This window comes from Poromitra crassiceps (genome assembly GCF_964638095.1).
Source record: "Poromitra crassiceps genome assembly, chromosome: 1".
Taxonomy (NCBI): domain Eukaryota; kingdom Metazoa; phylum Chordata; class Actinopteri; order Beryciformes; family Melamphaidae; genus Poromitra; species Poromitra crassiceps.
Window position 1 is genome coordinate 121,845,646 of NC_139623.1, and position 13,318 is coordinate 121,858,963.

A 13,318-nucleotide genomic window follows, 5' to 3' on the forward strand; every position below is an offset into this window, starting at 1 on the left:
CTCAAAAGATGTGTAATCACCAAATGAGACAGCAGAGCAGTTAAAAGAATTCCTATATATTACAGCTAGTCCCCCACCCCTCCCTGATGACCTAGGTTTATTGAGAAATTGAAAATTGGGGGGTGTGGATTCAATGAGTGGAATAACGTCACCTTCAGTGAGCCATGTTTCGTTCAACAGAAAAAAGTCGATATTGTTTGAATTAATAATGTCATTGCATATAAAGGATTTGTTTACAAGGGACCTTGTATTGAGTAGACCAAAGTTGGTCTTGTTAACATATCTCCACTGTGAGCATCAGTGTAGTTTATAGGGTTCGGAGTCATTAGAATAGAGGGACTGATTAGGTTGTTGGTGTTTATAGTATTTGTCTGAGGAGCATACTGGTTTCGACGATCACAATTAGCAGTAATAAAGACAGCAATGTAATTATAGTAGCGTGGATGATTGTCAGCAGGACCCTCTTTGATGATAGTGGGCGTGTCTAGTATGGAAGTGAGGTTGCTGGGGTCATGCTGGGGTGAGTGTCAGAGGGAATCAGAGTCAACACTAAAAGCTAGAAAATTAATAACATTAGACACTAGTGTTTTGGTCCCTAGTCCATTTGGATGTAAACCATCAGATCTATACAAATCACATTGAGTCCAAAATGCATCGAAATGGCTGATAAAACCAAAAGTTGTTGCAAAGCAGAAAGACTGTAGCCACTGGTGGAGGCTAAAGAGACGGCTAAAGCGTTCGGATCTGGTTGACAGAGTCGGGATGGGGCCAGAAAAGTAACAGACTTTGCCCAGGCTCTCTATAGTAAGTGCCAGTGCTTCCAGCTCGTTTTGGAGTTTGCTCGATTCCCTGTCCATGATGTCATTTGACCCAACATGCACTATGACCTTTCGCACCGACGGGTGCAGATCAATCAGCGTCGGTGCGAGCTCAATAAAGTCATTAACTTTGCCACCAGCAAGGCAGTAGGTTATAGCACTGGGTAGTTTAACAAATCTAATAATGGAGTCGCCTAGGACCAGCACTTCAGGATTTTTGTAGTTTCCAGAGGCAGCATAGACGGAGAGTTTGGGTGAGAGCCGGTGGCCAGCAAGCATTGCGTTAGCCACATCATTAGCATTGCTGGCCGAAGCTTCATGGTCAGACAGCTGTATGGAGAGGGGGGCGTTGCTGGCTAAGCTCGCAGCGCCACCGGAGGTCTGAGTGGGATTTTCGGATGTTGAGGCTGATAGCCGGCGACGTTTACCCAGCGGAGAGAACACCTGGGAGTTTGGCGAGATAGGTGGGGAGCGCCTTTTGGACGCTGCTGAAGTTAACATATTAGCTGTAAGGGGATGAGCAGGAGATGAGAAGCGCAAAGGCGAGCTGGGACCAGTGGGTGGACGGGGTCGTCCAGTGGCACGGACCACTCTACGAGCAGGAGGTGGAGAGGGGGGTTGGTCAGCCAGAGGAGCGAAAAAGTTGGAGAGGGGAATGCCGCTACTGGAGGGGTCGTAAAGGGGGAGCGAGCGCCTGCGCCCCTTTACTATGGATGCCCAGGACTGGGGTTGAGGCAGAGACCGAGTGGGGGAGACAGGAGCAGCCGCTACATCCGAGCCCGATGGGCGCTGGCCATCCGCGGGCTCAAGACATGTAAGCCGGGAACACAGCTGAGTCTGCCGCTGCAGGAGATCCTCGATGAGCCGCTCAATAGACTTCAGCTCGGCTTTCAGCTCGGCAATCTCCGCCGATGGGGCCATCGCAGCTGCAACAGATGGAAAACCACAGCTAGCAAACGGGAGGAAAAGGCACCAGAGAGCCGCACGGAGTTATCGGCAGCGCCACAGTAGGAGAGGAGCAGGAGAGAAACTTACACGCAAAGGAGCCCGCAGCGGTGGAAACACAGCTGATTTCCGACTCTGGGACTGGGAGGAGAGGCGAAAACTTACCACGGAGGGCCCGCTGCGGATGAATCAACACTGGTAAGTTTTGTCTGAGTAGATTTCCTTTAGGAAAGACGTCGAGGAATCGACTGATAAAATCCAGTGATAAGATGTCGATAAACGCGACTTGTTTACCGGGCTACATGCTTGGGGTAAACACAAGCCAGGTTAGCGTGTTAGCAGTAGTCAGGAGTCGGCGGTTGAATTAAAATGATATTAGTTCCAAGCGTCCGATCATTGAAACATTGTATCCGATTCAAACGTAAAGTGTAGCAGAACAAGTGACTAAGAGATGCAAGGCACAATTATAGCTTAAAACTGGATAAAATGTCAAAATAACACGGAGCTTCTGTCGGACAAACACAACACCGACGCATGCGCATAGGTGAGCATATGGTACATAGGTAGAAGCACCACCCCAGTTAGATGAAGCTAACTGTGTCTGCAGTAGCTGATGGTGTGAACTGTAGGCTACTCTGTGCAATAGATGAAGCTAACTGCATCTGCAGTAGCTGATGAAGTGAACTGTATTATGTAGTAGATAGATGAAGCTAACTGCATCTGCAGTAGCTGATGAAGTGAACTGTGGAGGCTGTGATGCTAACGTTAGCATGTCGGGTGGATGACGCTAACCAGTAGCAAACAAACAATCATGCAAGATGATGATGCAACCCACCGTTGGAATCGAGAGGATTGACCGTCAGTTTTGGATCCACGGTGAGTTTGGATGTTTTATGAAATGGCAATTCCAGCGTTTTGTCGAAGTTTGCTGATTGTAAAAGCGTTGAGTTGTGTTGCATGGTCTGTCTGTCGAGAAATCTGAGACAAACAGGAGGGCAGAATGGGTTTTCCAGGTATAAGTAAGCTTGTCAGGTGATTAGAGGAGTGGGTAGTGGTTAGAGGAGTTGTTGAGGCGTGGCCCTGCTCCTGAACCTAAGTTACCACATTAACTTCCATTTCGTCCTCGTTGTGCCATAGAAAGCATTGTCTATAAGTTGGGATTTTGGGGGTTTTGATAAGCATTAGCCTTTATCCTCACTAGTGCTGTGTTTATGTAGCTGTTTAATTAGTCATTTGGTTTGACTCCCTTTGATTTATATTTTGTGGCATTACGTTACATAACATTTAGTACAGAGCTTGCTTGTGCACTTTGATACTTACCTCTGTTTACCTGTAATGAACATTACCGTAATATGCTGTATTCTGTCTTTTCAGTTTCATTTCGTTTTCACGTCTACATGCACCTGAGTCTGCAATACATATTTGGAGCATATCTTGACTTTCATGTCTTCTGTGAATGGAGTTTAGCTAGCTGTCTAGTTTTGGTTGCTACACCTTAAGGAGGGCAGTATAGTCATACTAATATTTTACTTGGTGAAACCAAGCGATTCAGCTATATTTAGAATCAGGAGAGACCATAGAACATTTCACTCAGACCAAAAATAAATAAATACTTTTTTTTTATCCACAATTTTTTTTTACGTTTTGGTCCAAGTGAAAAGATCTATGGTCTCTCCTGTTTATAAATATAGCTGAATCGTTTGGCTTGACTAAGTAAAACTATTTTTATAAGCATTTTACGGAATGTCTATGGGAAAATTAATGGCAGATGAAATCTCTTGGTGCGTATGCCTAACCCGGAAGTGGGCGCGACTTTGGCTCTGTATTGGTTTTTTCTGCCTCCTGGTGCAGTGTGATGTCACTAAACTGTTTTCAGGAAGGAAGGGTAACGGAGTTTCAGTTAATTGAGACTTTAAGTGTGGCGTTTTGTTGATTCAGTGTTCTCTCTGCGGGGCTGTAGGTGGCGCTGTTTCGTGGACGGTGCTCCTCACTGTGTGGATATGAGCGGTGTGAAGGAACTCGGGCCGAACCTCAGCTACACCCGCAAGAGGTGAAGTCATCCCGAGGCCCATGCCAGCAGAATCTGATTCACACTGCCACACAACAGTCTCACTGCCATCTGTCTGTCTGTCTGTTTGCATGCATCTGTGTGTCTGTCTGTCTGTCTGTCTGTATGTCTGTCTGTCTGGGACAATACTGGGAGGTGGGCCATAGGGTCTCTGTCGATGATTTGATTTGACAGTTCTGGGCACTGGCGTTGGCATTGGCCAATCCTGGCGTGTTCCACCCCCAAATCGATTGTGTTCTGGCGCAAAGAGAGTGGCTTCCAGGACGAACAGGCTCTCTTGAGGCACGCGCCAGTAACGTTATTTTAGAGCAGTGCAGTAAATACAATATTCCTGTTTTGTTTATTTTATTTATTTTATTCTTGTTTTATTTGGTATGTTACATACTTATTGGTCAAGTTATGTTAGTTCATGGGCTAGGAATTCAGCCAGGGTACAAGGGAGTATAGGCAGCGTTATGCAGAGTTTTCAAATCAAGTAGAATACCGTTTTAGGAAATGGCAAGCTGCAACAATCAAGTCACATTAAACCGGACCTTGTACCCATAATCATTTTGACAGCAGGGCATTCAAAAATAAGGTGGATAGCGGATATTGAAATCAATGATGGTCACGAGAGCTTATATGAACGCTAATGTGGTTTCATTGGATCAATACCGCTCGACCATGCAACCAATATTAGTCTTATTTATTTTAGTAATTATGCTACCCAACTTGTACCCATCAATCAGATTTGTGCAGTGATCCCCAAACCCCTCGCCAGCCACAAAACAAATTGAAGCCTACACATTGCATGGATATATTCAATCCAAACTTTATTTCAGACTTAAGAGTCCACAGAAGTAAAAAGCCATCAGATGAAACAACAATTAGTCATTCAATTAAAAAGAAAGTACTGTATATGAATATATATAATGCAACAACTATATATATATATCGTAATTCTTCCAATAAGCGCCGGTACTCTATTTGACGCCGGTCTTCCATTTCCCGCCGGGGGTCCAACTTGATTGAGCATAATACGCGCCCGACTCTTTTAGCCACCGGGGCTGTAAATGAAATATTTTTGGTTACCGTTGTTGTTGTTTTTTGTCGTTATATTGATTGATGTAATAATTTTTTAAATAGCATATTTTAATAATAACAAATAATAAAATATAGCCGCAAGCGGCGATGACGGGGTCCAAGCATGGTCAGTAAGGGTGTAGTGGTCAGTAAGGGTGATGGGGTCAGTCAGGGTGTTGGGGTCACATAAGTACTTGTGACTTGAAGTAGTACTTGGATAGAAAACAGTTTTTGTGTACAATATCCCTTTAAGTATCTGGACAGAAAGTGGTATTTGGGTAGAACATACTGTCTATACCACAAGTACTTCTCTGGCTCTGCAGATACATATAATATGGTCTACAAAGTTAAATGGTCTACAAAGTTAAATGCAACAGTCTGGATAGCTCACTTGGTAAAGCTCATGACTTATGCTAACTAAAGACCATTGCGGCTCAAAGTTCAAACCCCACGTGGGATGAAAAACTTTCAACTTCAGACAATTAAGTCAGTAACAGTAATTAAAACCCCACATGTTGCCTCTTTATTTTGCGGTGTTTCATGAACTTTTTCAATATCTTGGAAATGTTAGCTGGAGATTGCGTGGCTGTGTTCAAGAACGTGTTTTGCAACATGAGAGGTTAGTTCTTGTCTCATGATGGAGCTTTTGTGTTCTGAAATCAGAATTTTCAGTTGTCATTGTGTCTTTCCCACACACACATCAAACCATAGGGCATAGTGGCGTCCACTACAGAAGGTTGATGGGTTTTATCCCTGAAATTGCTTTTGGTGACTATAGCCAGCACCCTGCATGGCAGCTTGTTATGCAGTCCATTTACCATTATGGACATTTTTGTATTACACACATAATGCACCACTTTACATTAAAAGTCTGCCCTGAATGGAGGTGTTTGAACTAATTGGTGTGGGTTGTGCTGTTACAATGAGCACATGAGTGACAAGGATAATTCAGATTTAATTCTCTTTTTGGACCTTTCACATCTGAAGACACAATAATGTATTGGAATGTTTTTCCTCTCATATATCTGAAAGAAGGCTCCCAGCAAACACAATTACATCATGATGATGTTCTGATATCATCTTTCAGTGACGTCCAGGACTAGGCCAAATCACAGCCGATTTGGGGATCATTTAGACATCTACACAGGAATGTCAAGATGACGTCGAAATATGATGTTACCATGAATAGGCATATTCAGTTATTCTGCTATGTACACAGTGTGTATTCAGCAGCGTTATACATAATTATATCCAGATTAACCTTTATTCTACATTTTCAAAAAATAAAACAGTTACCTGGCCGTGGTTTGAACCCAGGTCCTCCAGCTTTGGTGTCTGCTACTCTACCCCTAAACCATCCTTCCACAGCAATGACAAGGCACAGATGTAACCTTATTATGGCATAAACTAGTTTTTATTCAAATGTGGGTGTCAAGTCTTTGTGGATCGGGCATTACTGTGTGACATCTAAACCAACTATGTATTATGCTACAGCAGATGCAGAACCCCAAAACACATTAACCCCACCCAAAATGCTACATTCCAACTTCCAGTAGTAGTAGTAGTAGTAGTAGTAGTAGTAGTAGTAGTAGTAATAGTAGCAGAAGTAGTAATAGTAGTAGTAGTAGTGTTGGTAGTAGTGGGAGTGGTAGCAGTAGTAGCAGCAGTAGTTGTAATTGACCGGTTAATGAGTTGTGGGCAATTTAGTGTTGCCGTGTGTTTCATTAAAAGTTTCGAGATTTATCATTTCAAAACGGTTTCACGTATCCAAAATCCTTTAATTACTTTAGGTCGGGGTAGTCCATAGATGACCCAGAAAAAGTTTTGTGTGATTTGGCCAAACGGTCTAGGAGGAGCTCGCAAAAGTAGGTTTTTGATCAAATTCAAAATGTCGGAAAATCTACCATACAGAAATGGGCGTGGCCTAGTAGGTTAGATGCATGATGCTCCAGGGAAACCAGTAGATGTGGAATTTTGATTCTACAGCTCGCGGTTCAGAAGTTATGGACTGACAAACGTGAAATTGGCTGTTATAGCGCCACCATCTGGTGGATTGGTGTAATTTTTTTACTCTGAGTAGTGGGTGATGTCGTGAACCTGTGTGGAAAGTTTGGGTGATGGGGGGTGGATGGTTTCTGAGATCCACACACCTTTAGGGCAGGAAAAGAACAAAAGTAAATACACAAAAGTTTAGACATTTATAATTTCAAAACAGTTACACGTATCCAAAATCCTTTAATAACTTTAGGTCGGGTTAGTCCATAGATGTCCCAGAAGAATTTCCGTGTGATTTGGCCAAACGGTCTAGGAGGAGTTCGCAAAAGTAGGTTTTTGATAAAATTCAAAATGGCGGAAAATCTAGGCACACGCAAATGGGCGTGGCCTATATGGATAGATGCGTATTGATCCAGGGAATACAGCCGAAGTGGAATTTGGATTCTACGCCTCACGGTTCAGAAGATATGGACCATAACGCGAAATGGTCTGTTATAGCGCCACCATCTGGCCGATATGGGTAATTTTTTGTTTCTGAGTAGTGCGGCACATTTACAATCTATGTGCCCAGTCTGGCTACGCTGAGCATTACAGTTTCTGCTGTACATACAGTTTTACCGGAGAAGAAGAAAAAACAAAACAATAATCAGAACAGATACAATAGGGATCCACGCACTTCGTGCTTGGACCCCTAATAATAATAAGTGCAAAGAGAGCGAGGCAAGCCTCACTGCTCGTTATTTAATTAATTGATTCGGTTTGGGTTTGAATTTACGTTCAGAAATAACATTTAAACAGCAATAAGACACACAAAAACAAAGGCTATAATGCAATCATCCAATAAATTTATTTTAGCGATATAAGGGCGTCTTTTTTACTCAAATTGGTGGCTTTATCAGTGCACTTTGCTGTCGCGTTTATGAGCAGCATGATGTGTGGTGTGGGCAGATGCTTTCAGATTGATAGAGCCTTTGGTGAAGCCGTTTTTCTTACCCACCTTTTCACAGATTTTATCTTTTACATCCACATTTTCAGTCTAACCCATGGGAACTTCTCCTGCCATTCTGGGTTAAATCTTTTGTCTTCGGACCGTCCGTCCGATGTTCATTAACGCGATAGCTGAGGAACGCCTTGATGGAATCTAATCAAATTGACCTGAAACATCGACTTGGACTCAAGGATGAATTGATTAGATTGTGGTAGTCAAAGGTCAAAGTTCAAGGTCACTGTGACCTCACAAACGCCATTCCAAAGTTCGTTAATGCGATACCGGGCTTCACGGAATTTCTTCCAATTTGGCTCAAATGTCAACTTGGACACAAGGATGAAGTGAGTAGATTTTGGTGATCAAAGGTCAAAGTTCAAAGTCACTGTGACCTCTCGAACGCCATTTTCAAGCTCATTAATGTGATATCTCAGGAATGCCTTGATGGAATTTATTTGAATTTGCCTCAAACGTCCACTTGGGCTCAAGGATGAACTGATTAGATTTTGGTGGTCAAAGGTCAAAGTTCAAGGTCACTGTGACCTCACGACTGCTTGTTTCATGTCCGTTAATGCGATATCTCAGAAATGCCTTGACGAAATTTCCTCCAGTTTTCCTCAAACGTCCACCTGGACTCAAGGATGAACTGATTAGATTTTGGTGTCAAATTTCAAGGTTGCTCTGACATCACGACCGCTTCATGTTTCATGTTTCATGTTCATCGTTTCATGTTTGTTAACGTGATATCTCAGGAATGCCTTGAGAAATTTGTTCACATTTGGCTCAAACGTCAAAGTCTGGACAGACATGCATCTCAACTGCTCAGTAGTTGACATGCATGTTTATATATATATATATATATATATATATATATATATATATATATATATATATATATATATATATTGCAGCGATTAAAAAAGTGTTAACTGAAACAAAACTATCTTCTACATTATTTGAGATTATTTGCCTTGACGGAGGGGCACAAAGGCTTTGGAAAGAAATGCTACATACCGGTATACCTGTAGGCTCAGCTTGTATTTAGAAACTCAATTCAAGCATTCAGGCTGTGTTGTGTTGCAAATACCTGTAATGATCCCACAAACCAGTCGCGAGTCAGGATCTCGTTAGCGCACTTTATTGTGGATCACCGGTCCGAGGACTACTGTCAGCCGTAGCTCACGCCAAACCAAAACCCCACAAACACACACCCAAACCCCGCTAGCTTCTCCTAGCTTCTCAGCTCCCCACGCACCCAGCCGTCTCCCTCAGGCTCACACTCCAACAACCCCGAGCTGTTCTGCTCTCGCTCACAGCTCCCCTCCCCCAGCCAATCACAGGTGAACCCCTCTCTCTCACCACACCCACTGGCTGTAAGCTGCCTTTACGTAAGCCCGTAAATCCCCACAGACATCTCACATGTTTACTTACAAAACCCACATCACTACATACCTTTTACTTTTATACTTTATTGCATTTCAGAGCCTGTACTTTTTTACTTTTACTTGAGTAAACAAGTTGAATCAGTACTTCTACTTTTACCAGAGTCTTTTTTTACACAAGTAACTGTAGTTGTACCGACATAAAGAATGTGTGTACGTTTCTCGTCTCTGGTTGCGTTGCAGCCCGGGCAGCGAGCTGCGGTATCTCAGAGGCTTCAGCGGCCGAGACGAAGCCTGGAGCGACTTCACTGAGCTGCACAGCCTGTTCTGTCTGAACGCAGCCCACAACCCCATCGCCAGTATGTCCACACACACGCACGCATGCACGCACGCACGCAGACACACACACACACACACACACACACACACACACGCTCTCTCCCTCACACACACACACACACACACACACGCACGCACGCACGCACGCACGCACACACACACACACACACACACACACACACACACACACACACACACACACACATTCTCTCCCTCACACACACACACACACACACACACACACACACACACACACACACACACACACAGAGAGATGCATCAATTTGATTGATCTGCCAAACATGAGGAAATGGCTCCATGTAGTGCTAAAATCTCCAAATCAGAATCAGAATTAGAATCACTTTTATTGCCACCATATGCAACATTACATACGAGGAATTTGTCTTAGTGTCAGTATGCAGCGGTCATGTCAATCTTCAGAGATAAAGAAATAGGAAAAATAATATATACAATATATACACGAGTGGAGGAGTGTTCAGTAGGCTGTGTCCGTTGCGTCTGTCCTTCTTTGCTATCTTCCTTCTATTTGTCTTTGGTTCCGCCATGTTTATGTCAACGTGAAGACGCCAACGTGAACTTGCTGCTTTGTAGTTGTTCATAGTTCATAACTCTGAACGTCTCCAAGACCAAGGAGATCATTGTAGACTACAGGAGGGGGGGGGGCGCACACCCCCCAATCACCATCAACGGCACAGAGGTGGAAAGGGTGGACAGCTTCAAGTACCTGGGAGTCAACATCCACCAGTACCTGACTTGGGCCGGCCACACCGCCACTGTTGTCAAAAAGGCCCAACAGCGAATACACGGACTCAGGCGCCTGAAGAAATTTGGGCTAAGGCCAGAAATCCTTAGGGACTTCTACAGAGGCACCATTGAAAGCCTGCTGACTGGCTGCTCCACCACCTGGTACGGGAACTGTACCACCATGGACCGCAGGGCGCTACGGAGAGTGAGACGTGCGGCCCAGCACGTAACAGGATGTGAGTTGCCAGAACTGCATGAACTGTATAAACAGCGGTGCCTCAGGAGGTCCCTGAAGATCATCAAAGACACAAACCATCCCCACAACAGCCTGTTCTCCCTGTTACCCTCAGTGAGAAGATACAGCGTTCCAAAAGCACGCACAAATCGCTTGAGGAACAGTTTCTTCCCGCAGGCCACGAGACTCCTTAACATACACAAATAGTGTAGTAGCCGTACTGTACCGTACTGTAGCTGCTACCATTACGTATGTCTAATGTTTAATTGTATGTTTAATAAGGAATATGCTATTTGCACCTGTATGTCAAATACGCCGAATTTAAAATGCAGAGTTTAATTGTATGTTTAATAAGGAATATGCTATTTGCACCTGTATGTCAAATACGCCGAATTTAAAATGTTTAAGCACGTCTAAAGTATGCACATGACGTGTGCACCTATGTGCAGTGAATATGCCACTGTCTCTGACTTGTCTTATCACTATACTGCCTTATTGCTTCTTGTGTCTCTTGTTGATTTTTGCACTCATATGCCCTGTTATATTTGTACTATGTTGTAAACGGAGTCCACAGCACAAGAATTTCACACGTGATACTTGTACCATGGAGTGACAATAAAAATCTTGAATCTTGAATCTAATTATTATATAAGACATTGGTTGTATAAAATGTGCAAAACAAATGCATGTAGACTGTAGCCTATTGAACGTTAATTGGTGGACGCTCCCTTTAATTCTTCATGTTCAGTAGAGTGGGAGCTGCATTAGGCACGAGAGCACATAGACTAGACCAGCACATCCGGGTACTTCACAAAACGTCAACCCCCCTTTTAGGGGGAAAACACAAGCCACTAGCAGTACAAAAAAATCTATAGAAAAAGAACAGAATTAATTTTGTTTATCAATGCCGAAAGACATGACATGACAGTATATTTCAACTCGGCCGGCAATAGAATGCGCAAGATACATCGACAATAGTACTTCCCTTATATGAATGCTGTATCCAGCCCACTGATGAGTTTCCACCAGGTTACATGTATCATCCACATTGACGGTGTCACCCCTACTCGATTAAAAGAAACGCAGATCCGGCTTTTTTGTTTGTTTGTTTATTGTTAGTGAAACCAACAACACAGCAACTCTTCTGCATATCTATATCAAATTAAACCCTTTTAAATTGTTTGTTTGAAGTGTTTACGGCATCTTGTACAGTATTTTCCTATGGTGGGTTTCCCCGTAAAAGGGGCAGTGGCCTTCGCGCTGGACGCTTGATGACGCGGCGCAGTTCTGGCCTACATCTGTTTACATTTTAAAAATGTTAACACGACATTTATAAATCAAACTATTGAGCTAGTTCTGCTCTCACTCAGAATGTCAAAATATAAGCGATGTGATGTATAGTTTTTGAGATATTAACGTTTGTTTGGCACAACTCATACGAATAACTGCCGCGGGGTTCCGCATTTCTGGGGGGCAAGTGACTGATTCGTCCTGTAGTTTTTCTACCGTGTGGCGATTTAAACAAAAAAATGTGTTCTTCAGTAAACGTTTTCAAATTGGATTATCGGCTATCTGAGATAGCTGATAATCCAATCTCTTGTCATTCACTTCAGACTGAAGTTACTGTGCCTACAGCTCGTTGGTGGCTTATTTGACCCAGAAGGAATGCCACTACACCCATCTCTCTCTCTCTCTCTCTCTCTCTCTCTCTCTCTCTCTCTCGCTCTCTCTCTCTCTCTCAGGGTTTGTTCAGGCTCACTGGGCGGACGACTGGTTTTTCGGGTACCAAACTGTGAACGGCTCCAACCCTCTGCTGCTGCGAAGGACCCGCCTCCTGCCCGCAAACCTGTCCGTCACCACCCACATGCTCCGCCCCTTCCTGCCCCAACACTCATCTCTGGAGGAGGAGCTAGAGGTGTGCACGTACACATGTGTGTAATAAGTGTAATCAATCATGAAAATAATTGTTAGTTGCAGCACTACTCAGCATTGGTAACGTGTCCCACATTGTCGCACACAAACATACTCTTTGTCCCACATTTAGTTTTCTGGGATCTGGTCACCCTATGGTGGGGGTTACGGAGTGCATTAAGAAGCAACGCCAAGGGGTCCTCACCTAACATCTGTATTAAGGGGTTGCATGTCTGTCTGTCTGTCTGCCTGCTTTCCTGTCTGCCTGCCTGCCTGTCTGTTTGTCTGTCTGTCTGCCTGCGTGTTTGTATGTCTGTCTGCCTGCCTCTCTGTCTGTCTGCCTGCTTTCCTGTCTGTCTGCCTGCGTGTTTGTCTGTCTGTCTGCCTGTCTGTCTGCCTGTCATCTGACAGAAAGGAAGTGTTTACCTGTTGGACTACGAGGTTTTGGACGGCGTCCCGGCCAACGTGATCAACGGGAAGCAGACGTACCTCTGCGCCCCGCTGTGCCTTCTCCACCTGAACCAGCAGGGGGAGCTCAAGCCCATCGCCATCCAGGTGAGCTGGAGGCCAGCCCGGATGCAAGCTGCTATCAAAACACTGGAGTTTATATAAAGATTGGAGTTTAGTGTCAAGGGACAGTTCACCCCAAGTCAAAAAGACATAACACTGGAGTTTATATAAAGACTGGAGTTTAGTGTCAAGGGACTGTTCACGCCCAAATCAAAAATACATATTTCCCCTCTCACCTGTAGATGGTTTTGGTGTGAGTTGCAGTTTTGGAGATATCGGCCATAGCGATTTCTGCCTTCTCTC

General features: G+C 44.0%; 1 protein-coding gene across 1 annotated transcript in view; it reads left to right on the top strand.

Annotated features, from left to right (window-relative positions):
• LOC310772887 (polyunsaturated fatty acid lipoxygenase ALOX15B) overlaps nucleotides 1-13,318 on the top strand; it is a gene marked incomplete at both ends in the record, with an annotated part of 64,588 nt that overhangs the window by 20,958 nt on the left and 30,312 nt on the right. The window contains 4 exons of the mRNA XM_083632829.1: nucleotides 3,724-3,813; nucleotides 9,499-9,614; nucleotides 12,337-12,509; nucleotides 12,917-13,060. Coding sequence (XP_083488955.1) covers nucleotides 3,724-3,813; nucleotides 9,499-9,614; nucleotides 12,337-12,509; nucleotides 12,917-13,060 — 523 coding nt within the window. The remainder of the gene's footprint in view (nucleotides 1-3,723; nucleotides 3,814-9,498; nucleotides 9,615-12,336; nucleotides 12,510-12,916; nucleotides 13,061-13,318) is intronic.